At 45.6% G+C, this 27,586-nt stretch overlaps 1 protein-coding gene and 1 non-coding gene across 2 annotated transcripts; both read left to right on the top strand.

Moving 5' to 3' along the window:
• The first annotated feature begins 3,353 nt into the window (after positions 1-3,353).
• On the top strand, positions 3,354-26,462 carry LOC144148630 (leukocyte elastase inhibitor-like). Its single transcript, XM_077680139.1, has 3 exons — positions 3,354-3,560; positions 4,059-4,105; positions 26,132-26,462. Exons 1-3 carry the CDS (start codon positions 3,354-3,356, stop codon positions 26,445-26,447), a joined length of 570 nt encoding a protein of 189 aa, XP_077536265.1. The 3' UTR covers positions 26,448-26,462.
• On the top strand, positions 7,884-7,956 carry Trnai-gau (transfer RNA isoleucine (anticodon GAU)). Its single transcript has one exon. It is a non-coding gene; the product is annotated as a tRNA-Ile (tRNA).
• Positions 26,463-27,586: the final 1,124 nt, after the last annotated feature.

The raw sequence follows: 27,586 nt of genomic DNA, 5'->3' as shown, positions 1-27,586 counted from the left end.
TAGGAGGTCCTGAGCCATACCTTAGGGGGGGTTTCTCATAGCGAGGGAAGTACATCCAACAGACATGGCCTACCTTAAATCTTAAACGGAGTTCACGTAACTGCAGCGTTATGGAAATACCACGCATGGCCATTGGTGTTTTGAAAGTGTTCCGAGAACGTGGTTTCGGGTTAAAGGTTACTCTCGAGCTTCCACAACACCAAGAGCTGCAGTTGCTTGACGTCCGTTTAAGATTTGAGGTAGGCCATGTCTGTTGGATTGCGATGACGACATAGTCCGACCTCGCCCGAGGCGAAGCACTCATTTCATGGTTGGCCGCCGGAATGTCCGCGATTTTTGACGGCGGCGGTCGTTGGTTTACAGCGTCGTCGTTACCATGGTTACTTCAGCGAGTGGCTCGCACATGAGACGACGACGCCATTTTTTTTTAAGCTGCCTGTTCAGTCGTTACGGACTTTGAGCAGGAGGTACTGGTGATTGCGGAAGTCAACCTTGCATGCGCGAGAGTTTCCGTGAACGGTAACTTATTTTTACCGTCGCTACATAACGATATAGCGGTTAGAATTTCTAGCGACTGTAAAAGCGAGCTCCCTGCGCCTGCGAAATGTACGCTCGCGTCTCGATTAGATTACCATAAAGTTTCCAGAGAACGCCCTACCCCGAAATATCGCCCACCTCCTTTTACGGGTGAAATATTCAATTTACTGAAAGACGCGCCCACCCCGTAAAATCGATGGCTTTAGCGCCGATGAGTGAACAAAACAAATCCGAATCATCTCTTCATGTGTAAATGCGGCCACTTATTCGTCCTTTCCGTTCTTGACCCGGAAGTACGCCCGTCTCGAATTTTTTCTTGACATCTCCGCAGTTTTGGTTGGTGGTGCGGCCACCTTTTTGTAGTTTTTCGCACCTGACCCGAAAGTTCGCCCATCTCGTATTTTTCACTTGATAATTTGGGTGGGCGTTCTTCCGGAACTTTACGGCACAGCAGATGCGCTGCGCTCGGCACTTCATGCAAGCAATCGTAGTTGATGTTGTTTACTACATTCTTGCTAAATGGTGATCAGGAGCACGATAAATGACAATTTTTTTTTTCAGAATGAGCAAGCAAAATCTCCGCCCCTACTCCAGCCTCCCACGCTTCCAATGGTTCAGATGCCTAAAATTTATGAACTAGCATAGCTCTTTTACGCTTTTAAAAACGTGTTGCGCAAGGTAATATAGGTAACTGCGGAATCATTACAATATATCTTACTCATTTTATATCGAACTATTTCGCGAAGGCGTGAATTCTGGTTAATGCAATACTTGGTCCTAATTGTTCACACTAGATGGCGGCGTCAACTTCATGTTTTCTCTTTTTTAAGCTCTACAGCAGAAGTATACGGCTCTTTTAAAAGAAAATAATTGTATTGGGAGAGTTCAATCTAAAACGTCCAAGATTCAAGCTATTTCAAGCGTAAGCGAACAGTTCTGGGCAACAAACTTTTGTGTCATTTGCTTTGAGACAGATTCGCCAGATGTCGTTACTTGGCAGAGCCGGTAAGCCGGAATGCCGAAACCGCAGAGTGCAATCCTTTCGCTTTCAGCGGCAAACGGCTACTCTTGCTTCATTTAACACGGTAAACGGTAAAGCGCGCTAAGGACACTAGGCAACAGGCTCATTCAGAAGGCCGGTGCAGCAAACCACACTTTCCTGCGATCATGACTTGATGGGAAGCGATGAAATGAAACTCTTTGGCAGGAGTTGTCGTTACGGGATGCGCATGCTCTTCGTCCTTGTCGCGACAGGTGCAGAGAATCAGCTGCGACAGCGTTTGGGCTTGAACTGATTTATTCAGCCCGCGTGAGCGCACTTGAGCGTGCGCCTCGTGATCACGAGCACTGCCCGGCGTCGTCCAAGCGCTGCGTGCCGAGCTCGTCGTCTGCGCGGCGCTCCCTTGGCGCGCCGTTCGTTACCACCTCATAACTGATACAACGTCGAGGCTACGCTCGAAACACAGATGGTGCAAAGAGTCCTTTCGGGTACAGCGTCCAAGAAAGTAAATGCAAAGAAAACTGATGACACTAGACACGGAGCGCTGAGCGATCACGCTGCAAGCGTCGTTGCTCCTGCGCTCACTGTATCCTTCCGCCGAGAACGGAGGAGCGTCAAGCTCGGTTTGGCCCGGTGTGTTAGTGCTTTACACCCCGGTATAAAAGAAATATGTGCGACTGTGTAAACGCGCACACACACAAAAGATGTTTTTTGTAGCTTTCTGGTGTTTTTACGCTCGTAAAAAATTGATTAAATCAAGAGCGGACTTACACGTCACGATTAGTTCAAGAAATAGCCGTTGCGCTCCGATACCATCGACCCCCCAGAAACCCCATCTCAGGGGCCCTTTAAGCTCTTGTTTGCTTTTCTTGTTTTTCCTTTGGTATAAATGTTTATGGCGGGTTTTCAATAAATTGTCAGTGCCTGTCCTGAGGTTATTCGTCTGTCTGTCCCGTCCTTCGCGCTATGATTAAGAATGAACACATACCATTTCGCCCAACTTGCAACTGTCCTACTCGTTACTTGTGCAGATTCAAATAGAAGGAAAAATTTAGGCAAAGAATTATTTTGGTCTGGGTCCCATTCCAGAGGTACACAAACATTTTGGGCGGTAACCTTCGTTTTTGCTCCCAAAAACTGCAAAATAACCATTCTTTTCCTCTGTTTATGACGTACTGTGTACAAAAATATTCACCTTGAAAAGCAACTGAGATCATAAGCGCCGATCGAGTAACGGAACGTACTGCGATAGAACAGATATTTGACCAAATTAAGCGAAAGAATTTGGCTTCTTCGGATGCTGATTTGGCTTCCTCGGATGCTGATGAAGTACAACCATCCCTGTTACGGAGTGCCTAAAGGGCTGGTGAGCAAAGTAGAAGAGGAGTTGTCCAGTGGAACTAAGAACCTGAATAAGACGAGGAATTGACACTCCAAACACACGACAGAAGTAACTAATTGGAAGTCGTTTGGGATACTTTCCTACTTAATTACGCGCAATCAGGTTGATGATGACAGTGGCGAAAACGATGATGGTGATCAAAATGGTGATACGCTGCACTTTTTAGTTCCGCTGTATTAAGGCGTTGATTGACAAGAGTGTTTCTTTTATTACTTTTCTCCCTACTTCTTACCGTTTCATTTTTCCAGCGGTACATATCACGGTGTTTTTGGCTTCCTTTTGCAGGGATCTACAAGAATGGCGGTCTTCGTGCTGTTCCTTCTTGCCCTTTCTGCCAGCTTCGCAGCGCACAACGCTCAAACGGGACTGGTGCACGAAGCGAGTGACATTCTGGGTCATCGCCTGTTACCCGTGATGTCGCGCAAGGAGGAGCCCAACGTCCTGTACTCACCGTATAGTCTGTCCTCGCTCATGGGCATGGTGTACGCAGGAGCCCGAGGCGACACGAAGAAAGAGCTTTTCAGAACTCTGGGCTACAAGGAGGCCCGCGTTGCTAATTATAAGGTGCTCCAGTTGCACAAGGTGCACAACGAACGCCTTCGACAGATGACCAATTCCACCGTAAGCAGCGCCAACGCCGCTGCGCTCCGGAAGGGCTTCCGAATTCTCCCCGCTTATCGCACCAGTTTGAGAGAGTCATTTGGTGCCGAGTTGTTTGCCGTTGAGTCTGCGAAGGAAGGTAAGACGGCAGTCCGTACCATCAACGACTGGGTCGGTAGACACACCAAAGGCCTAATACCGAAACTGTTTGACAAGCCCCTTCCAGCTGGCACACAAATGGTTGTCTTAAACGCTGTGTACTTCAAGGGCCTTTGGGCGACCGAGTTCAAAAAGTCAGATACCAAACGGCTCCCCTTTTACAACTACGGAAGGAAGGCGACTCAAGTGGACACTATGACGGGCACATTTGAGGTTTCTTACGGACGCTTCAATGATTTGCACTGCGATATTGTGGACTTACCTTACAAAATCGCCGATTACAGTATGACAATAATGCTGCCCCGCCGTCGAGATGGCATCGCAAGCCTACGAAGTCTGCCCATGCATTCTTTCTGACAGGCGCTGAAGAGGCTCAAGAAGAAGGAAGTTAAGATCCGCCTTCCCAAGTAATGTATCCTATTTTGTATTTTGCCTTTCATACCCACACGTACTCGCGCTACTTTCCATAGATACTCTATTCCGTTGTTCATAATGCTTGGGCAAATGAGGGCTAACGTATTTAATTATGGTTCTGGGCTGCCTCTTTTAACAATGAAGACGACGAGGCAGTACGTAGTTAGGAAAGAATGCTGGAAGTTGGTTAGAAGTAGCTAGAAAGTTAAACATATATATATATATATATATATATATATATATATATATATATATATATATATATATCTATATATATATATATATAGTCGTGAAGTGGAGTCCTTAGTTGCTGCAGGAATACGCACAAAGTAGAAGTACCCTCTTCGGAGACTTTATTTCCAGCGTTTCAACCTGAGACGAAGACCTGTCTCAGTCAGGTCGAAACGTACATATATATATATATATATATAAATATATATATATATATATATATATATATATATATATATATATATATATATATATATATATATATATATATATATATATATAAGGTTAGTAGAGACAGAGACAAACGAGAAAGACTTAGAAAATAAAAATAAGTTTACTGACGTTTCAGGGAGAGGACTCCCTTTCTTCAGAGTACAAAATAAGTTCGTTTCAGAGCTATATATACAGAAAATGTAGCAAGCTCGAGGGCAAGGTAAGAGGAGGGAGAGTTTGTACAAATGGATTCATGGTTGGTGGGTAGCAAAAGAATGAAGGGAGAGCGGGAAAATTAATTACAACAAGGATAATAAGAACACACAGTCACGCGGTACGAACTTGGAAAAAAAGAGAGAGAAGAACCAAACACAGAGAAAAAAATAATACACAATTAAAAAATAAAAATAATAATAAATAACAAGGTAATTTTCCTCCCCCGTGGCAACGGGGGTGAAAGAGGGGTCAAAACTTTGGCTAAACTGAACAATACATTGGCCAGACTGAAACACCCTTTCGTTTGAGGTTTAACAATCACCGCTCCCATGCAAAAACCTGCCCTTCTTTGCCTCTATCAAAGCATGTTAACACTCCTGGTCATTCTTTTGAACAACTGAAGGCCACAATTCTTGAATCTAGTTTTAAAACGCATCACGATCGCGAGATTCGTGAGTCTTACCTTATCTATAAGTTTAAATCAGCGTCGTTTGGCATAAATGAAAGTTATGCGAAATTAACCTGTCTTTCCTCCGATTAAAATTTCGGCTGCATTTCTCAGGCTAGTGTTATGCCTGTTCATTTCTTTCCGTCAATAATATTCTCCCATTAGTGGGCGAGCTCTCGTAGTTGGGTATAGTTTCGTGCTAGCACGACGTTTTTTAGCACAATGGCTTCACTGAAGCAAATTCGATGAACAAGTCTGGACATTTTGTTCTGGGTAGAAGGCTGCAGTACCATTTTTAGCTTTGATATTCTCACCTTGCAATTAATTTGTGAACGCGAGCGTGTGTGATTGTTTTCGTGTCCTCTTTCTTTTTTGTATTGTTGTTTTCTAATATTCGTTGCTGACCGCCTCGGCATTCCCTGAACTGGCACCATGCGCCGGGCAGATGAATACCACTTGCTGCCGCGTCATACGCGTGCACCTGCCTGTTTTTTTTTTTCATGACTTGTTTGACCTTGTCTTTTTTCCCCTATCAATGTAAACTCATTTCGAGACGAAACTACCTATCCTACTGCTTTTGGGCGCGACCCCCGCCTCCCACCAACAGAAGCCACGTGTCTCACGTTTCAATTACCTTACCAGGATTCTTAGAACGGGTGTGTATGGGCAGATGTTCATCCTTTGTGTGCATTTGCATATCTTCGTTTCCTTGTTCCGCGTGACTAATCTTTTTGCCCATGTCAAACACGTGCATGGGCATATCTTGTTTTGACCCCTCTTTCACCCCCGTTGCCACAAGGGAGGGGAAAATTACCTGGTTATTTTTTATTTATTTATTTTTTTCGCTCTTTGTATACCAATGTACACTCTTTCCTGTCGAAACTGCCTGTCCTACTGCTTTTGGGCGCGACCCCCGCCTCCCACCAACAGAAGCCACGTGTCTCTTGTTTCAATGACCTTACTTGGATTCCTAGAACGGGTGTGAATGGGCAGATGTTCGCCCTTTGTGTGCATATCTTCTTTGGAACGTCTTCCGCGTGACTAATCTTTTTGCCCATGTCAAACACGGGCATGGGCCTATCTTGTTTTGACCCCTCTTTCACCCCCGTTGCCACGGGGGAGGAAAATTACCTTGTTATTTATTATTATTTTTATTTTTTAATTATGTAGTATTTTTTTCTCTGTGTTTGGTTCTTCTCTCTCTCTTTTTTTCCAAGTTCGTACCGCGTGACTGTGTGTTCTTATTATCCTTGTTGTAATTAATTTTCCCGCTCTCCCTTCATTCTTTTGCTACCCACCAACCATGAATCCATTTGTACAAACTCTCCCTCCTCTTACCTTGCCCTCGCGCTTGCTACATTTTCTGTATATATAGCTCTGAAACGAACTTATTTTGTACTCTGAAGAAATGGAGTCCTCTCCCTGAAACGTCAGTAAACTTATTTTTATTTTCTAAGTCTTTCTCGTTTGTCTCTGTCTCTACTAACCTTATTTTTTTCGCGCTCTGTGTGAGTTTTTATCTTTTCAGTCTATATATATATATATGTATACAGAAACATAGGTCGGCAGTCTACAACGCCAAAGGAGGCATAGGGGTGTGGTTAGGCTCTATTTTTTGCTACGGGTAATGAAGTTAAGATTTTTTTTAAATGTAATGAAGAAAGAAAGAAAGAAAAACACGCGAGGGCTTCCCGCCAGTTACCCTCTCATGACAGGCTGTAGACGTTTGAGTCACGCCCCGGGGGTTGAAAAGAAGGTCCCCTTCTCCCCGTGTAGTCAGAGTGGCGCTGGCTACCACCCTCAAGCGTCAGATACACTTCTAGTAAATATAAATAGCCCAGAAAGTGAAGGAGTACACAGTCGCCCAGATAGCCGAATTGGTAAGGCATTCGAGATCTAATCGAAAGGCGTGGGTTCGGTCCCCACTCTGGGCGCGTGTTTTTCTTTCTTTCTTCATTATATTTAAAAAAATCTTAACTTCATTAACCGTAGTAAAAAATAGAGCCTAACCACACCCCATGCCTTCTTTGGCGTTGTAGACTGCCGACCTATGTTTCTGTAAGGGTATGCTGACGGGCCAGTTGGTACATTGTTTAAACTAAGAAAAACAGCGCAAACGACGGGACGAAGAAAGGTAAGACTGAACACAGGCGCTGTGTTCAGCGCCTGTGTTCAGTCTTACCTTTCTTCGTCCCGTCGTTTGCGCTGTTTTTCTTAGTTCAAACTATGTTTCTGTATTTCCTCAACGAGCCCCTGATTTCCTTACTCTATATATATATATATATATATATATATATAGCGAATCAGAATAGGAAATGAGGGGCTCGTTGAAATAAGACAGAAACAAAGGTTGGCAGTCCAGAAAACCTCGGAAAGCATGGGGAGGATGTGGTGGGTCATTGAAACACATAAAGAATTTCGAAAGAAAGAAAGTGGAGAAACAATGCCCGCCGGGTGGGAACCGAACCCACGACCTCCTTAAGAGGGTTAAACAGTGGTCGACCACTCTCGACATGTCGTAGACACTCGAGTCACGGCCCGGGGGTTAAAAACAACGTCCCCTTCACCCCGAGTAGTCCGAGCGGCGCTGGCTACCACCCCCAAGCGCAGGAAACAAAAATACCTGAACATAAATACCCAAGAAAGTGCAGGCTAAAGTAGCCCCGCCGGTAGCGTAGTGGTCATCGCACCAGACCGATATTCTGGAGGTCGTGTGTTCGGTTCCCACCCGGCGGGCATTTTTTCTCCACTTTCTTTCTTTCCAAATTCTTTGTGTGTTTCAATGACCCACCACATCCTCCCCTTTGCTTTCCGATGTTTTCTCGACTGCCAACCTTTCTTTCTGTCTTTTCTTATGTGTATATATATATATATATATATATATATATATATATATATATATATATATATATATATATATATATATATATATATATATATATATATATATATATACAGGGTGTCCCAGCTATCATGCACCAAGATTTTAAAAAAGAGAAATTGCGTAACTCGAAGAAAACCTAGTGCATAACGTTTGCAGTACTGTGAAGAAGCGGAGAGTATTTTTTTCGTTAATGAGACTTAATTAATTAATTGTAATTAATTATCTAACTCGAGAAATACTGTCTTAATCACTAAAGTGTCAATGAGGCACTTGTAGGTAATTACGAGGGGCATCTAACTGCGCTATTTTCAGCGACGAAATAACTGCGTACTCATTTATTATGACTGATAAAGGAAACCCGCGAAATATGAAAAAATACCACGTGACGACGCTTACGCGCGCATTGTAAAGTAGCGTCCCCAAACAAAGCTGATAGAAAGCAACTGTTTCGCGTGTTACCCGCCCGAAGAGACAGCGCATCACCTTGATAATAGCATGCATGGAAGGAGCAGCAGCAGCAAGATTCGCGCGACGCGTGTGCAGATAAGGAACAAACTCGGTCGCGATTTCTTCTTTCTTTCTTTTGTCTATTTGATTCTGGCTAACTCAGAGGCAGCCTGTTTGAGGGCGTTGCTTTACGGTGCGCGCGGAGGCGCCGTCACGTGGTATTTTTCATATTTCGCGGGTTTCCTTTATCAGTCATAATAAATGTGTACGCAATTAGTTCATCTCTGAAAATACCGCAGGTAGATGCCCCTCGTGGTTACCTACAAGTGCCTCATTGACACTTTAGTGATTAGGACAGTATTTCTCGAGTTAGATAATTAATTACAATTAGTTAATTAAGTCTCATTAAAGAAAAAAATACTGTCCGCTTCTTCACAGTACTGCAAACATTATGCACCTGGTTTCTTTCGAGTTACGCCTTTACTCTTTTTTTAAATCTTGGTGCATGATAGCTGGGACACCCTGTATATATATATATATATATATATATATATATATATATATATATATATATGTATATATATATATATATATATATATATATTTATGATTTCTTGCTACACGGAAATGTTATAACTTTAAGAAAAACGCTGGGATAGGTTACTTGCTAGTTGCCCAACTGCGCGGATAACCTATGTGCAGTTCCTGCTCACATGTCTACGCGTCTATAGTCGGCAAGGCGATAGGCCTCTCCCAGGAGGATAAAGCCATGGCTACAGCTTTCCCACATCTCTTGGCAGCAGCAGTTGTGGCGGAAGGTTCAAGCGCTAAGCTTCTGTTTCGCTTTTGCAGGTTACTATAATGCCGTTTTAGCACCTTAGGACATTTCCGCGACTGTTTCTGTGAATTCTTAAGCAGGTATATTTTATGCTGTTTCTTAGAGCTAGCATACAAGATGCCTACTTAAGCATAGCTCGCTAAACGGATTGAACAGCTACAGGAAGCATCCACGCCGTATCGTGATGATTTTATTGAAAATCAGTTTGAGAAACCAAAATAAAGCTGCCGTCCTTGGAACTGGCAGTAGGATCTGTACACGCTGAGCTGGCTGAGCTGCTCTCCAGCTTGGAAATTCTCAATGAATGAGCAGAGGAAACAACGATAGGAAACGCCTGTCTTCTTGAAGCTAGCAAGACGCTGGAGGCACAAAACGAGGGCTTGAAAAAATGCGTCTTCGAGCTTGAGGAGTATTCTCGACATAATCATGTTGAGCTGCGGGGAATCCTTCTACAAAGGGTTAACAGTGCGACGAGATCGCGAAGAAACTGAACTCTTTTATCGGCTGCTCAGTTGCTACCAGCGATATTGACCTAGCTCACTGGGTTCTACAGAGTCCCCACAGAACTACATCATCAGCGTTACCCGCCGCGGTGGCTCAATGGCTAAGGCGTTGCGCTGCTGAGCACGAGGTCGCGGGTTCGATTCCCGGCCGCGGCGGCCGCTTTTCTGATGGAGGCGAAAAGCAAAAACGCCCGTGTGTACGAGATTTCGGCGCACGATAAAGATCCCCAGGTGGTCAAAATTAATCCGGAGCCCTCCACTACGGCGCGCCTCATCGCCTGCGTTGCGTCGGCGCGTTAAACCCCTCAATCAATCATCCGCGTTCGTTTCTGCTGTTGGGCAAAGAAACAAGATTTTATTGCGCAGGCACGAAAGGTTGTGCTTAGCACAAATTATCTCTGGTGCCCTGGATCACAAAGCTACCCAGTTTTTCCAAATGAACACTTCACGCCTGAAAACAAAAGACTGTTTGCCATAGCCCTCGCCCTGAAAAAAAAGAAAGTATGGCAATTCCTCTGGACCAGCAACTGCCATATTTAGTCTATGCAACGTGCTGTACAAGGACGGCAAGGTGGTCCGCATTGCAAGTGACTGAGATCTAGCCGTGTTTAGATAGACAGGGCATGCTTTGTCATGTCGCTTCTGGATTGCTCCCAAAATGACTAGGTACCTGTCACCTGAACACAATCATCATAATCATCACCAGCCTACCTACGCCTACTGCAGGACAAAGGCCTCTCCCATTATTCTCAAATTACCCGGTCTTGGGCCAACAGTGACCAATTTATCCCCGCAAACTTCTTGATCTCATTTCTCCATCTAACTTTCTGACGCCCCCTGCAGCGCTTGCCTTCTCTAGGGATCCACTCTGTTACCCTTATTGACCAACGGTTATCTTGCCTTCGCATTACATGCTCTGCCCACGTCCCTTTCTTCTTCTTAATTTCTACTAATATGTCCTTAACACCAGTTTGCTCCCTGACCCACTCCGCTCTCTTCTTGTCCCTTAATGGTACACCTAACATTTTCCGCTCCATTGCCCGCTGAGTCGTTCTCAATTTAAGTTGAACCCTCTTAGTGAGCCTCCAAGCTTCTGCCCCGTAGATGAGTACCGGTAAGATGCAGCTGTCATACACTTTCTTCTTCAGGGACAATGTTAGGCTGCTATATGCACTCCACCCCATTCTGATCGTTCTAATTATCTCTGCCTCATCGTTGGGATTCGGGGTCACAACTTGGTCTACCTAGATATATTGGCTTACGACTTGCACTGCCTCGCCCCCTATCCCAAACTGCTGTGCTGTCCCCAGGTCATTGATCATTACTTTGGTTTTCTGCATATTAATTTTCAGTCCCACGGTTCTACTCTGTTTGTCCAGTTCGGAAAGCATGCTTTGCAATTCGTCCCCCGTGTTACTTAGCAAGGCCACATCATCAGCAAATCTGAGGTTACTGAGGTATTCTCCATTAACCTTTACTCCCACCTGTTCCCAATCCAACATTCTGAATACTTCTTGTAAACATGCTGTGAATAACATTGGAGAGATTGTGTCTCATTGTCTGACACCCTTCCTTACAGGTATTTTACTGCTCTCCTTATGGAGGATAATGGTAGCTGTGGACCCATTGTAGATATCCTCTAGTATTCTTACATAATGCTCATCTACCCCCTGGTTCAGTAATGCCTGAATGACTGCTAGGGTTTCGACCGAGTCAAACGCTTTCTCATAATCTATAAATGCTATATATAGTGGTTCAGTATACTCTGCGCACTTCTCTATCACCTGATTGATTATGTGAATATGGTCCATTGTTGAACACCCTTTACGGAACCGTGCTTGTTCTTTAGGTTGACTGAAATCTAAGGTTGCAGAAATTCTGTTAGCGACTACCTTGGTAAGTACCTTGTAGACGACTGACAGTAAGCTGATCGGCCTGTAATTTTTCAAGTCCTTCATGTCACCTTTCTTATGGATTAGGATGACGTTCGCGTTCTTCCAAGATTCCGGTACGCTTGTGGTGATTAGGCATTGCGTATACAGGTTTGTCAGTTTTTCAAGTACAATTTCTCCGCCATCCTTCAAGAGGTCTGCTGTAATCTGATCCTCACCAGGTGCTTTGCCCCCTTTCATTTCTTTCAAGGCCTTCCTTACTTCGTCGGTCGTTACTGGTGGAGTGTCTATCTCCTCTGAACTACTTTCTCGTTCGGCATTATCCTGGATGTCCCGGCTACTGTACAGAACCCTATAAAACTCCTCGGCTACTGTGACTTTTTTGTCCCTATTTGAGATAACATTGCCTTGCTTCTTTAAAGGGGTCCTGAAATACCTTCCGCCGATGCATGGATGTACATGTACCCAGATAAAGCAATGTATTTGCAATCTCCTCCCGCAAGAATTTTGTTAAAGCGATGAGTATTAGCTGAGAAATCGTAAATCACAAACCGCGCATTATCGTCACTCCGAGTTTCCTCCTCCTTTCGACTTACTCTCCGCTGTTGACGGCGCGGGAGCCTTGCCTCCCATGATGCTGCGCTCCGCAGCGGTGACGTACTTCCGCTATTGCTCTTCTCAGACTGTCGTCTGCTACGGGCAAGCTTTGTTGAAACCATGAATCCCGCGCTCCGCTCAAGGCTGGAAAAGCGAACGAAAAATGTGGCCGCATGTATGCGGCGGCTTGGCCTTGCCCTTTCGCGGTGTACGTTGCTGGCGGCACATGACTTTTTATCGGCGGCGAACTCGCAGCCGCACGGGGAGGGTCGTGCGCTCGTTCCCTTGATGCACCGCGCACTGTTTATCCAAAAAGCGCCGTATCAGATGTGGCCCCGCTGGTGCCGGGTCCTATTTTGCGGCGGTGGTAATTCCTGCCGGCGGCATGTGAAAAAGTCATATTAAAACGATACAGAACCCGCGCACAAAACGCTTCAATCATGTGACCAGTTCAGCTTGGGGCGACGCGTGGTGGAGAGCGGCAACGTTGGCAAAACATGCTCTTGCGGGGCTCTGAGCTTTCTAGCGCTGGAGCGAGCGCCATTTCTTTGACAATCTCAAACATCGGTTGCCTTGGCAACAAGGCACAAACCACTCCAGAAGTCAGTTACGGTTGCGTGATCCCGGTTCAGCTTGGGGCCCCACTTCGCGACATGTGGGCACTGCAGGCGTACCACTCGCTCCAATTGGGAAGTGCGAGTTGCGTTTGGCATTACAGGAGGCGATGGTGTGTGTGTTATGGACGCCTTTGTTTCGCGATGAAATGCGACGTTGTGCTTCTGCGGGTGGATAGTGCTTCCCATGGTCTGGATAATCTTTCTCGAGCGACGTACGACTCAACCTCGCATGGGGTATGTGCAGTGTGCGTGGCTAAAAGCCATCGGCTTGTGCGCCAGAGTTAAGTGACTTGCTGTTCGTCCCCGCAAACCGCGCGCGAGGTGAGTACCGAATTTACGACGGGCAGAAGGCAACCCATCCTCTGTCAATCGTGGTTCAGACTTTCAACGCATGTTGTGACGTTGTGTTCGTTAGAAACGCATCTCTGGATTGTTTTGAAGTTGAATAAAATGTATGCGTCAAACCCGGGCATTCGGCTCAGGGCGTTCTCTGCGATTGCACGAAAGAAGTGCCACGGGGCTTCAACGCTTTCTTTATGGAACGTACTCAGGTAAGAGAATATCCATGTCGTGTTATCGCCGTGTTGCATTCAATACAAACGGTTAAGCGTTTGTTTTACACTTGTTTCGTTTGTCGTAAAATGCCCAAGCACTCCGGCACTCCGCTGGCAGATCAGCCGGTGAGCCGACGCTGAGCAGACGACCCATCTCTTTGCCGGAAGTGCGTGAAAAAGCCGCCCAATAGCAGGATGTCTAGCTCATGACGAACATCTGGGAATCGATGATGTAGACATGTGAAGATGGCGGCGTCCAAAAACACGAAGGGAAGGGTGAGAAAAAAACGACAAACTTTGCAACAAAAGTGTGAACTTTCCGCTGCGCGTAAAAGAGTAATACTTGGCACAGAGGACGTTGACGACCCAATCTAACGGTTGCGCTAGTTCATTTAGTGTGCTCAAAATGCCTTTCAGGGCCCCTTTAAGGGCATACATCTGATTTTTCCCCACGACAAGACGCCTGTTCACTGCTTTCAGGCTACCTCCGTTCTTTACAGCGTATTCGATTCTCTCGATATTACACTTCCGTATGTCGGCTGTCTTGCGCTTATTGATTAACTTAGAAAGCTCCCCTAGTTCTATTATCTCAGCTGGGGTGGAGATTGTCATGGTTTGCCGTTTCCTAATTAGATCTTTCGCCTCCTGGGAAAGTTTACCAGTATACTGTCTAGCCATCGAGCCCCCGACTTCTACTGCACCCTCCGTGATAATGCGTGTAAGTTTGTCGCTGGCTTCCTGTGTCGGAAGCTCGGTTTCCTCGGTATGAGCTGAATATCTGTTATGCAGCCCGATCCTGAATTCTTCTACTTTACGTCTTACTGTTAGCTCATTTATCGGCTTCTTCGTACTAGCTTGTTTCGGTCCCTCTCAAATCTAGCCTAATTCGAGATCTTACCATACGGTGGTCACTGCACTTTACCCTTCCCAGCACTTCCACATCCTTCACTACGCCAGGAGTATCGCATAATATAAAGTCTATTTCATTTTTATGGTCCCCATTCGGGGTCCTCCGCGTCCATTTCCGGCTCTCCCGTTTACATAAGAAGGTATTCCTGATGTGTAGATTATTTCGTTCTACAAACTCAATTAGTAGGTCCCCCCTGCTATTTCTATAACCCAGACAATAGTTCGCAACTGCCTTGTCTCCAGCCTGATTCCTGCCTACTTTAGCATTGACATACCCCATAACTACGGTATACTGTGTTTTCACTTTAGCCATTGCCGATTCCACATCTTTATAGAAGCGTTCCACTACTTGGTCGTCGTGGCTGGATGTGGGCGCGTAGCCCTGCACCACCTTGAGCTTGTACCTCTTATTGAGCCTAATTACAAGACCTGCTGCCCTTTCGTTAATGCTATAGTATTCTTCTATGTTGCCAGCTATGCTTTTATTGACTAGAAATCCCACTCCCAGTTGTCTTCTGTCCACTAGACCACGGTAACATAGGACGTGTCCATTTTTCAGCACCGTAAAGGTTTCATCTGTCCTCCTAACCTCACTAAGCCCTATCAAATCCCATTTAATGCCCTTGAATTCCTCGAACAACTCCTCTAGACTCGCTTAACTAGTTTAGGTTCTCGTGTTAAATGTTGCCAGGTTCAGATTCCAATGGCGGCCTGTCCGGGTGCAGGTATTCTTAGCACCCTCTGCTACGTCACAGGTCTGGCCGCCGCCGTGGTCAGTTGCTTCGCAGCCACTGGACACTTAGGGCCGTGGGTTAATTGGCGTATCCATGGGAGGTTGTGGCCGTTACTGCACCAGGGTGGCCAATCCTGCTCTGGTGAGGGAGTGCATTACCAGCAATGGTGGCCAAGTTCAGGCCGCACCCCAAGCCCCCATCTGCAATTCCATCAATACGCGGATTCTTTTTTTCTTAATGCGGTGGGAATTGTCCGGTACCGGGATTCAAACCACGGTCCTTCTGCACGCTAGGCGGATGCTCCATCTCCACGCCACGGCTGCACCCTCTACGCCACCGCCGCACCCGCGTCACCTGATAAACAAGGCCAACTCCTCAAAAAGTTGTCTTCATCGGGCATGCATTTTAATGCGCGCAGTCTCAGAAAACATCAACCGGATAGAATTTCCCCCTTATCGAGGAAACACTTTAGGTTTGGATTCATCTGCTGTGACACAAGGCTATGAAATAAGGATAAAAACTTGCGCGACACTCCGTTGGATGCACCTGAGTACTGTAAGAGATGCGGAGAAAACCATGGCGGTGCCGCTTATTTTCATCTACGGGTATTAGGTACAAGCGAAGCATGGGTCTCAATCTTTGAATAGCAACTTGTGAATCAGTATGGATTGAAATCGATACGAAATTCATTCGGTCCCTTAGAAATAAAACGGCCCTAGGCGCGTCTAGCGGTCACCATCATCATCAGTATTGGAATTCTGCATAAAGCGTAATGAACTACTAGCCAGTGCATTGACTAAAAATAAAAAAGGTGGTTATAAAGTGCGAAATCAACATCAACCTTTTAGGCAATGACAACCCCACCGCTATCGAAGGCGCTAATTCCTTTGTTGGGTAGGGTTTTGGACCCTGAACTTTTTCTCTTGCAGGGTTTTCATCAGGCAACAAAAACACACTTATTGACCATATATTATCTAATTCAATTCAGTCCCTGGAGTCTCCAAACCTCAAGATTGAAATAACTTGTCATTATCCAATCTTCTTTTGTGTACTCTGTGATGCTCCTAGTAGTACCCGAGTGTTTAATAGCGCTGTATTCTACAAAGACAAGTTTATCCGACTCCTCACCAATGCTGTCTGGTCCTGTCCGCCGCTAATGGCCGACGCATACGCCGCGTATTTTGAATTCATTTATTTTATACAAGAGTGTGAAACCCTCCTACAACGAAAGTTAATAGCCATAAGAAATTGGCAGCTCTGCAGAATCTCTAGCTCACAGATTGGTTACTGTTATGTATGCGCAAAGGAGAGCCCTATTAGAATAAAACAGCGTCTTTCCAACACACCTCCAAAAAAAGATACAAAGCCTACAGTAAGACCCTCAACAAGCTACTTAAAGAATCCCGGCGTCGGTATTAGCAGATTAAGATTAACTCAGTGAAGGAAAGTTTGACATCCACCTAAATGCAGCCATACGGCTACAAAGGAAAGCTATACAGCTTTCTCAGAAACTTTGCAGTTGCAGTTGTCAAACTTTCCTTCACAGAAACTTACTCCACCTTGGGGATTTCCCCTAAATCTGGTCGATTAACACCTGTCCTTCACTTCGAGTTGTTGATCAATTCGCTTTCGCTCTACTAACGACAAGCCTCCTGGTTAGCTCGAGTTGCTAGAGCGACTGCTCCGGTTAAGCAGTGGTCCCGAGTTCGAATCCTGGACCAGGACGAATTTTTCTTCAACTGCGAAGTTTCTGAGAAAGCTGTGTAGCTTTCCTTTGTAGCCGTATGGCTGCATTTAGGTGGATGTCAAACTTTCCTTCACAGAAACTTACTCCACCTTGGGGATTCCCCATAAATCTGGTCGATTAAGATTAACTCAGCAGGCTGCGATGCTAAACAATAGTGGAAAAAAACTCATTTCTGAACGGAGACTGCCAAGCCATATCGAGGAACGAAGTTAACTCCTCTAGAAAGCTATACCTTCTCCCCTAAGAAATCTCCAACATGCTTGACCATAATTTTTCCTCTGATATTCCTCTGATTTTTCATCCCGTTCTGACAGATGTATATTCACTCCAACGCCTTCGACGTTTTTTTTTCCAGCAAGCCCTGAAGAAGTAATTTCTATAATCAAATATATCAAAGTAACTAGTGCTGGCCTCGACAACACATCTCGGGGTCCTGTTAAGTGGGCTTGTGATATAATTGCGCAACTATTTTATGTCATTTCAAATAAGGTATTGAAATACGGTGTGCTTTCATCACAACTCCATCAATAAAAATCGTGATGATTTACAGAAATTGAGACCAAAGACCAACTAGTAATTACACAGATATTGCTAAATTGTCACTGTTCAGCAAAATATTAGAAAAATGTTTTACAACGACTCTGACTAAATATGCAACAAAACTTTGCGGATTTATCGCCTAACCAGTGTGGTTTCGGCGCTGGATGTGACGTTAATCTCGCCCTCGTCTCCTTTACAGGCAAAATTAAAAAGCACGATCGATACCGGAAGATACACTGGATCCTTTTTATAGAACTAACCAAAGCATTTGATACTATTAATCATAGTATCTTACTCGCTAAACAGGAATGAATAGGCGGCTGAGGCCGCGCCCTGGCATTCATAAAAAGATACGTGCTTAATCGATCACAAGCCACATCTTTATGTAACAAACTGTCTAACATTATGAAAGTTAACAAAGGCGTACCACAGGGATCTAATCTTGGACGCATTTTATTTTAGTTGTAAATCAATGACTAACCTAAAAGCCTTCACTTTTGCGAACCCTTTCTTTAGCCGGCGTACAACTCTACTACCTAACGACACCTGCATTCACTTAACCGAGACACTGGCATGCCATCTCGAAAATGTATGGCAATTGTGCGAACCTAACCGTCTGCAAATATACCCCCACTAAAACACACTTGATGAGTTCAATTTAAATTCCTAGGAGTCCTACTCGACTTACACCTCAAATACACCATGTGTTGCATATCAAACAAAACTGTCCTACGGTATCCGCGTGCTAATCAAAGCTGCTGCATGATTTAATCAATCTTTGTACGCCTAATTTGCCTTCATTCACACTCACCTCACTTACTGTATTCCATCATGAGGTAATACCTACCTTAGTCATACCGCTCAAATCCAGCACATTCAAAATCAAGTGATCCGAATAATAACACATTGTCTCTTCAATAGCAACGCCAATGAGCTACTCAAGGGTAATAGGTTACTAACAATACGCAGCCTTTTAAAATACAGCCTCATTACTCTTATGTGGCAATCAGTCAATAAACTGGCACCTACGATCATATTCCGCACCGAAACGTTGAATAAAACAACTGTACCCGGTTGACCTCAAAAATGAACTTTTTACTGTCAACAGTAAACACTAAATATGGCAAACAGAGTGCTTATTTGCGGCATTTTCTAACTGGAATAGTCTTCCTAGTGAAATAAAAACGCGATCGTTTATAAATTCGTCTAACACCGCGCTTTCTTCATTTCTTCATTACGCTTAGCATTGTAGAAGCACTTTTGACTACTTTGCTCATTTTATATTCCCCTTTCTTTTGTTGGTTGGCCCACTGTTCTGCTCGTATTTTCTTATTGTCGTACCAGGCGCTCAGATCTTTCTGAAATCTCTGGATTCTCGCGTGCTATAAACACGCAGTTGTTGAGCCGGCGTCCTTGAAGGTGACGACCAGATGAGTAGACCCAGCCGGAGCCTTTTCGGGAGAACTCGAGCACAGTTGTTGTTGTTACACGTCTTATGACGCATACCCATGCGGGGGATTGGCCGCGAATCGATCCAGAAGGGGGCTAATTCGCCCGCTCACAGCTTAAAAGTAGATACCTATCCGTTGGCATCCAGTAGCAGCGCTAGATTGGAAGGAAGAATTGAGCGCAAATCGAAAGTGGTGGTTGCATTTCAAAAAAGATACCCGTGATAATACAGGCTAACAGGGCAGACGCCTGGTCTCGGTCACATATGCGTGAATGGCTGCAGCCACCCCTCTGTGACAATAACCCAGTGATGTGGCCCCGAGCGACAGCACTAGAGGCATGGAGATAGGAAGTCCGATTCATTGTAATGGCCTGATAAGGTGACGTTGTCTGATCATTGAGAAACCACGGCAATGTAATAATAACTGATCTAGTGTCTCATGTTCACCGCAAATGGCACAAAGGGCGGCGGAGGCGAGACAAGACCTGTGCATATAGAAGTTCAGCTGGGGGACCCTACATCTTACGTTGGTTAATGTGACCTCGCATTGACGAGAATAACACAAACGGGGATTGCAATTATGTTTTTAATGGGCATACTCTTCAAAATTAATGATGAACCCTTCCTGCGTCTTCATTAGGCTCTGATACCTACGGAACCTTGCTCCTGCTATACTAGCCGGAACAGGGCGAAGATCAACCGAAGGGCCATCCAAAGACGATCGCGCCAAAGAATCAGCCTTTTCATTAAGGAGTAAACCTTTGTGCCCGGGAACCCACATGAGGCAGGTGTCCTGCAAATGGGAAGGCACCAGAAAATTGAATGCACAGATCAGGGGTGAATTTACAGATGATGCCAAAGCGGAACAGACCGATAGAGAGTCTGTAATTATAACTATATTCAAGTGCTGCGGAGGAACTTTTTTTAAAACCAGTACTACCGCTAGGAATTCGGCTTGAAATATTGGAGTGAAGGCTGGTAACCGCAGCGAGACTGCCCAGTTAAGCTGTGGACTAAAAATGCCCACGCCTGCCCTCTCCTCACGTTGCGACGCATCAGTTGCCGCAACTACGTAACCATTAAATCGTGCCAAATGAGCGTTCAGGATTCCTGTGAATGGTCTTGACGATAGCATTTTGGCGTTATCGGTAAAAATATTATGAAAAGTTAAAGGCACTGGAGGGACCTCACAGGGCATTTGCATTTTTGTCGGAATGATTGGTTTTTAATAGAGAAAGTAACGCCTGGGCGTAAACACACTGAGGCCGAATGTGCCGAGGCCACCAAGAGTTGAAAAACAGTGCAGGCTGAGCTACCAGCAACGAAAGAAATCGGCTTTGGGGCCATTAAAAAATCCTCATAATAGTCAGCACTGTTAAGAGTCGAACCCGCGGCTCTAGGCACGGCATGCCTGCCTCCAGATACAAGTGTTAAATGCCGCGCACCTTGGGAGGCAGAGGCACAACATTAGGGCACGTCGCTCCAATATACTAAGCTTGTTGCGTTTCTAAACGGCTGAGCCAGAAAAGAGCACACACCCAAACTCTAATATGGGACGCATGTACCCCTTGTAAATGAAAAGTAGTGTCTCTTCTCATTCCAAGGCTCCTGCTGCTGATCCTCCGCAACAATCCAAGTGCCCGTTCTCCTTTGGTCACGATATGATTGATATGGGGGCGCCAATCCAGTGCACTATTATAAATGACACCCAAGTACTTCAAGGAAGCCACCTGAGGGATGGTCTCTTCCCGAAACGTAAGGCATAGGCTCACCGGAGCGGATACCGGGAACACAAAGACAGCACACTTGTTCGCATTGATGCTCAATTTGGTGTTTGCCAAACACCTTTCGATTGAACTCAAATATAGGCTTGTAACGTTAGACACAGGACATGAATGGCTTGAACCGCAGAAAAAAAGGCTATATCGTCCGCGTAAACGTAGGTACAAATGTCGTGATTTATTGGAATGGAACTCAGTAATACATTAAATAGAATGGGGCAGAGGACCCATCCTTGAGGGACGCCCCTTGTCTGAGATGGAGTCGATGACTTAAAACCATTTTGGGAGCAAAAGAACTTACGATCAGTTAAAATTGCTGAATCCATGCACGGATGTACTGCGGTAACCCACATTCCGTAAGTTTGGCTATCAGGACACTATATTGCACGCTGTCGTACGCTTTCGCAACATCCAAGGTGACAAGGGCGCCTGCGCCTACTTGTTTATTTCTGCGCGCAAACTGTATACGGCTTTCCAAGTTAACATATTCTGACCAAATGGAGCACCCCCGACGGAAACCAATTTGGTGTGAGCTAATTATATTATTACTAGACAGAAACCGGATTAAGCGTCCGTGCAAAATTATCTCTATCAATTTCCCCATGTTGCTTGTTAGCCAGATTGGGCGAATATTGTACGGATCAGTACCTAGGCTGGGGTTTTTTAGAAGGGGGATAACTTTCGCAATTCTCCAATATGCCGGAATCCTTACTTTTGCCAAAGAAGTATTTACGATATTTAACAAATCGTTGGGGGACTCTTCAAACAGTATCTTTATTGCGGGAGTAGACACACCATCGGTCCCTGGGGAGGCTTCCGGCAGCCGCATAACCACATTCCCCAGCTCTTCCATCGTGACATAGGAGAAGTCTAAACCTTGGACGTTTTCTACGGCCATAGGTGGTACGGCAGAGAAGAATGTCATTTGTAATTCCTGGGCGACCTTTTTGAGCGCATTCAAAATTTCATTCGCCGTTTCCACGATTGAAACATCATTAGTTTTACGAATGAATCTCTTGCGGTTGCGCAGAAAAGCAAAGGGAGCACGCCGGTTCTTTGGTTCTGACAGCACGTAGAAGCGTTGCGTATAATACAGTTGCTTGGCTGTCGAGATAGTTCGACGAAGCACCGCGGAGTAGTATTTAAAATATGTCCAGTTATCAGGGGCATGATTGTGAATAAACGTCCTCCACGCCGCTTTCCTACGCCGGTTCCACCAAGGGCTTGTAAGCCCTGGTTCCACCAAAGGCTTATACCATCTTTCTTGGCTGAAGCTACAATGAATTCCGATTTCTTTAGTGAGATATTCCGCATGGCTGCTACCTTCATAGCCCTATTTTCCTCTGATTCATTTGGCATACATGTGAGGGCCATACGCAAATTCGTTTTCGTAAGTCGTAATTAACCATCGTCCGCATAACACGTTCGCTGTACTAGGGTAGACGGCTATTTCGAAAAGTACCGGTATATGGTCGCTAGTCGTAGGGCAATCCACTGTACACCACGAAGAGACTGATACACCCTTGGCGACGAACGTTAAGTCCAAAAATGAGCGCGTTTGGCTTCGAACAAATGTCGCCCTGCCCGTGTTGAAACAAAAAACGTTATTGCCGGATGTCCAATCTAACAACCTCCCGCCACAGGTGTCTGTTTTAAAGCCCCATGAGACGTGATGAGAGTTGAAGTCACCGGCAATCACCATGTTATGCTTACTGGAGGAAAGCGCTAGATCGAGGGGAACTGTGGAAGTAACTCCATTCGGAAAATACCCATTAAGTGGGACAAAGGAAGGCTCCCAAGAAGGCACAAATAAACCGCCATCAGTTCACAGTCAGGTGGCATGTACTGGAAATACAATTTGGCATTATGGAAAAATTTGGTTGACACCAGAATCAATAGTCCACCACCTCGTGCCGCTCGGTCTAACCGAAACACACGAAAATCCGGAATATTTATTGACTTATCATTTGACAGCCAAGATTCTTGGAGTAGTATAATATCTGGACATTGAATGTTAATAAGAAACTTTAGATCTGTGAGAGCCGCAGTTACCGAGCGACAATTCCATTGAAGAATTATGACGGACATTACGTGGAATGAATAGCCACCATGGCTGCCTCCAAAATACTCTAAGGTTAATATCTGCTTGGCCCTTTTTAGCTTTTTTGGATTTTGTCTCCATGGGGGAAGTTGTTAGTTGTGAAGGGGATGAAGTTGCTCTTTTACTCTCGGGGCACCTTGTTGACGTAGTCGGCATCTCTAGTTCCATTTGAAATTCTGAATCTGAACCACGAACTGGGGACTACGCCTGACCCTCGCAAACCACAGGAGCCGAAAGGGCCGAATTTTGGGGTGGCGAGGCTGTCACCGGAGGCGGGATTACAGCCGGGGCTGAGCTCAACAATGAAGTGTTCTTCGTGAGGTTTGTCCCTTGAACCGCTGGAGCATGGGAAACTTGATCCTTGTAAGGCATGGATAGAGTTTGGGAGGACGACTGCTCCTGGGGAGACAATGGCAAGGAAAGGACTCGCGCAATTTGTTGAGTCTGCGCTGACAGAAGGTTTGAACCTGTTCCGTCACAGACAAAACTAGTTGTGCAGAAACATCAGGCATCCGTTCTTTCAAAGCAAACCCTATAGCCTTGGCAAGAGAAGCCTCATTGGTTGGAGTGTGGCGGGCGGTAGCACTTGCGTACCCATGAGTCCTTTCTTTAACTATATTTACCGCTTCAGAGCGGGAACAACGGCGCTTCTCCAGCACCTTCAAAGACACTGGTTTCCGTTGCGCGGGCTGGGCAGTTGGAGTAGTTCGCTGGATGCGCAGCTCGGCAGAGACAGCAAATAATGTCATCCGCAGTACACTGGCTAGCGGGATGATCAGTCCCGCAATTGCGACAGCGAGTGGAGGGTTTGCAGGTCCCTGCACTGTGACCAAAGGGCTAGCAGTTCTGGCATTGGCGAGGCCGGGGGGACAATGGTTCTACTCTGCAAATCAGGGGCCAGACCTTAATTTCCCAAGGGCAACGAGAACCCGCAAATGTTGCGATAACTGACTCGGTTGGAGTGCGGACATTGTCCACCACATGAGAGCAGCGGTAAACCGCGATACCCCTGCATCCAGAAACTGCTCAAGGAGTTCAACTGGGGAAATGTCCACGTAAACTCCGCGCAAAATTCCTTTGGTACACGCAAGATGAGAAGGGACGAAAGGCCTTACCAGGAACGAGGCAAATGACGAGAGCTTCTGCAGATCAACGAAGACGGCCTTATCTTATGACTTGCAGATAATTCCGCCCTTACCGTAAGGTCTCACCCCCTTGATACTTCTGAAGTGCTCACGTGTGACTTGCAGGTCTTTTTGAATGGTGTTGAAATTTTTCCGCCTGATTACCCCACCATCGCCACCGGGACGGCCGTCACACCATTCCGCAGGAAAGAATCCAGAGGCAGGTCCTGCGCCAAAAGATTAGCCGATCAGGGAGAGAACCCCTGGCCGGGAGATGAAGTAGACATGGGAAGTGCCTAATTGCGAACACAGGCACGAAACAAAAACCAAGAACTCGAAAGCAACGACGCGATTCTTGGACAAATCCGACGCGAAAAGCAGCAGAGCGAAAGCAGCTGGAGCTCTCGTGGGTGCAAAAAACAATGTTCAAAGCGCGAGTGCCAGAGCTCTCAATGACGATGATAACAGAGAACGCGCACTCTACCACTCCTTCGTCCTCACAGTAGCCTCTTGGCGCCGGTGTTAAGAAACACGTGACAGTATATACTCACTTACAGGGAGTCCCCTTACACCATCGTGCTGTGGGAACTCCTTCTGTATATTCACCTATGTTTTTCGTTTATGAACAAACAACAAACATTATTCTTCTTATTCTTGTTCTAAGGAGAGAAAGATTTCGAAAACGTGGGTGCATGTACAAAATTGGGATACAAACAAGAGACAAACAAGAGAGCGAGGAGGGAAAAAAACGAGGGTGCACGCATCGGTCACTCAAAAATGAAGGTACCTGATTGCACGAAACGAAGCCAACCAAACACGATGTACGTGGCCGAACACATAACGTACTAGCAGCACGTGCAGGCACAACCGACGTGCGCGTCTATCTCTGAACAATGCGGAATCAAAAAAGAGAAAATCCAGGCGCAAAAAAGGGAAGTAAACGGGAGGCAGGTGTCGGCTGCTACGTCCAGGTACGTCCAGCAGGCAAGGGCTTCTACGTGGGAAATTTGAAAGAAAGAGAAAATAGATAATTGTGCACAAAATACCTTGACAGGAAAGGTATGGTCTAAATCACTGTGATGATGCTGCAACACAGTTCAACAAATGCGAGTCAGGGAAACTGACATCTGTCAGGACATATGTTTACACCGAGAAGATAAGGAAACAAACCACAGGAACAGAACAAAGCACACAAAAACATCCACACGCACGAACAGATGGTCCATAAATGGACCGATTGGGTGAACTTTTTCCCGTTGAATAGAGTTTGTGCGAGCCGCTTGATTGATTTCATTGATTGTTGGTGTTTTTGCTTTTCTCTTCCACCAGAAAATCGGCCGCCGGCGCCATAAATCGAACCCGTGTCATTAGACTTAGCAGCACAACGCCTTAGCCACTGAGCCACCGCGGCGGGTTCTGCGAGTGGGTAATTAAGGGTTCCTTAAATAAATTATGTAAAAAATTTAAACTTAGAAGAGTAAAGTCAGAGATATCTATCCAGAGTAAACACGTTAGCCTCCCGTAGCTTTCATTGATTCCAAGCGAAGTTGGCTTATGCTTAAAACAGAGAGGTGTTGTTCTTTGTGCTTTGCCATGGGCATGTTGGTGGAACCTATGCATGTATTTGGCAAATTACTGCAATTCTTTGACACCGCCAGACCTGTTTCTGCGTTTTCTGACGAGCTATTTACGTACTTCACTGCTAATTACACCAGGACACCTCATGGATTTGGCCTGTTCACGCCATTAAACGCTCTTCAAAAATGTAGCTATATTAACTAGCTTGCTATGCCTACTGCCTAGCCTTACTAGGTTTTCCTGCTGGAGGAAGGTAAGCGTGCCAGGAAAGCCGTATAAATCTTAGCTGTCTTTCCCGCCTTTCTGCTCCTTGAAATATCCATTATTTATGCTAAAAACACTCATTATCTCAGTTTTATTCGCCTATAACCTATATATGATGTTTAAGAAGCCCACATTCTGTAGTTGCTTGTAACTACATCAAGTGAACAAGGGGAGGTCCAACATAACAACTGGAAATTACGCGGCATATAAAAAATACAAGACAAAACATCTTGAGCGTATGCCGCCAATCGACATTTTCCAATTTCACAGCCTTTCAACAGCGCAAGAAGTGTATGTTCGAGATGTATGCTCTCCAACTGGGGCATGGACATCACCTATCTCCTCCCGCAGGTTCAAGCTCGAGACGAAGTACTATCTGAAGGACACGTTCAAAAGGGTCGGCATACGCAGCGTCTTCAACCCGCACAAAGCCGATCTCTCGGGCGTCACCGGACACAAGGAGCTGCATTTGGACGACGTCATTCACAAAGCGGTCATCGAAGTGGACGAAAAAGGAACCAAAGCGGCCGCGGCCAGCGCCGCAATCATGGATGGAGCCTCTCTAGGTGGTCATAATGATGAGTTCTACGCGGACCACCCGTTCATGTTTTGGATCCGCAGCAAAAATACCGGAGTGCTTTTCATGGGCGAGGTGAATAGTCTGTGAAAGTTTCTAGCAATGGAGCAGCAATAAAGCTACATTTACCTTCTGGTACACTCACTATCTCAATGGTATACCTTTGCCTCAGAGCAAAGCTGGACCCCGCCACACGTGGGGAATCTTTAGTATTCATGGTCCCCGCTCCTATTCAAGCGCTGTGACCAAGAGATAAGATGTGTTGGAAGGTGGAGGGAAAAAGCCTCAAGCGATGGACGTCGAGCCCGGGTCAAGCTCCCGCCGATGGGCTCCTTGTCTGTTTACAAGGCAGGCAGCTGCAAGACCTCGCAGATTACCGAGTAGACCCTGCATTACCCATTCTCTGCTTTTTCAATGCCACATAGGCAATTAAAAATCCCCAAAGCGGCGGGTTTCTGCAAAGGAAGGGCTGCACAAACTCTTCAGGGAGGGTAGCCATCATAGCCGGAAAGCCTTTGGCACGTCACGCCTTCAAACTACAAACCGTCCTTGAGGCTGTTGCAATTAGAACAATAATTTAATACTATGTGGAAAGGCATTTTCCCACTACACCCCACCATCGACTAATAAGTTCTGATTTTTACAGTTTGATGAAAGAGCTATATGAACCGTCCACATACGGGCTACTTCAGGCGAAAAGCGGCTAGCAACCGCTTCAAAGTGCCTAAGGACCCTCGTACATGTCAGCAGCATTGGATCTAAGGCAGAAACGTATTCGGCGGTTCAACAACTAGCAGTGCTACGCGACGAAATCCAACACACTTTAATTTAAACAGAGCCATCTCACAAAATCATGTCAGCGAAATGGGAAAAGAAACATGTTCACCCTCATTTGACAGGCAAGAAGTGTATAAGACACGCCGTTACCACTGCACTATAGTGTCAAGAGTACAAGCAAACAAAGGTGTGGGCACATCAACAGCCACCATACGATTTTATGCGAAGTAAATGGAAGTCGCAGATTATATGGATTATAAAGGCAAATAGCATGATGAACTGAAACAAATTAACCCTGGTCTACTTGATATTTCCAATATATCCGCGCCCTGCTTTGCGCGTAACACATTGCTGTTCAGCTGTTTATTTTGGGATCTGTAACATAAACACCCGTTGCGTTTAATGGACTGCAGCATACATCTTGTGCGCCGGCTTGAAACCAGCCACCTATC

Source organism: Haemaphysalis longicornis, unplaced genomic scaffold (assembly GCF_048455015.1).
Source record: "Haemaphysalis longicornis isolate Haplotype H1 unplaced genomic scaffold, Haemaphysalis longicornis Haplotype H1 scaffold_8, whole genome shotgun sequence".
Classification (NCBI taxonomy): Eukaryota; Metazoa; Arthropoda; class Arachnida; order Ixodida; family Ixodidae; genus Haemaphysalis; species Haemaphysalis longicornis.
This window is presented reverse-complemented; position numbering and strand designations above follow the sequence as displayed.

What these genes read in the sequence shown, in the direction of transcription:
- LOC144148630 (XM_077680139.1), top strand. Translation starts at nt 3,354, where the DNA reads ATGTCGCGCAAGGAGGAGCCCAACGTCCTGTACTCACCGTATAGTCTG. An exon ending in GACAGATGACCAATTCCACC is followed by an intron (nt 3,561 to 4,058) that starts GTAAGCAGCGCC and finishes TCTTTCTGACAG; the next exon opens with GCGCTGAAGAGGCTCAAGAA. An exon ending in GTTAAGATCCGCCTTCCCAA is followed by an intron (nt 4,106 to 26,131) that starts GTAATGTATCCT and finishes CTCCTCCCGCAG; the next exon opens with GTTCAAGCTCGAGACGAAGT.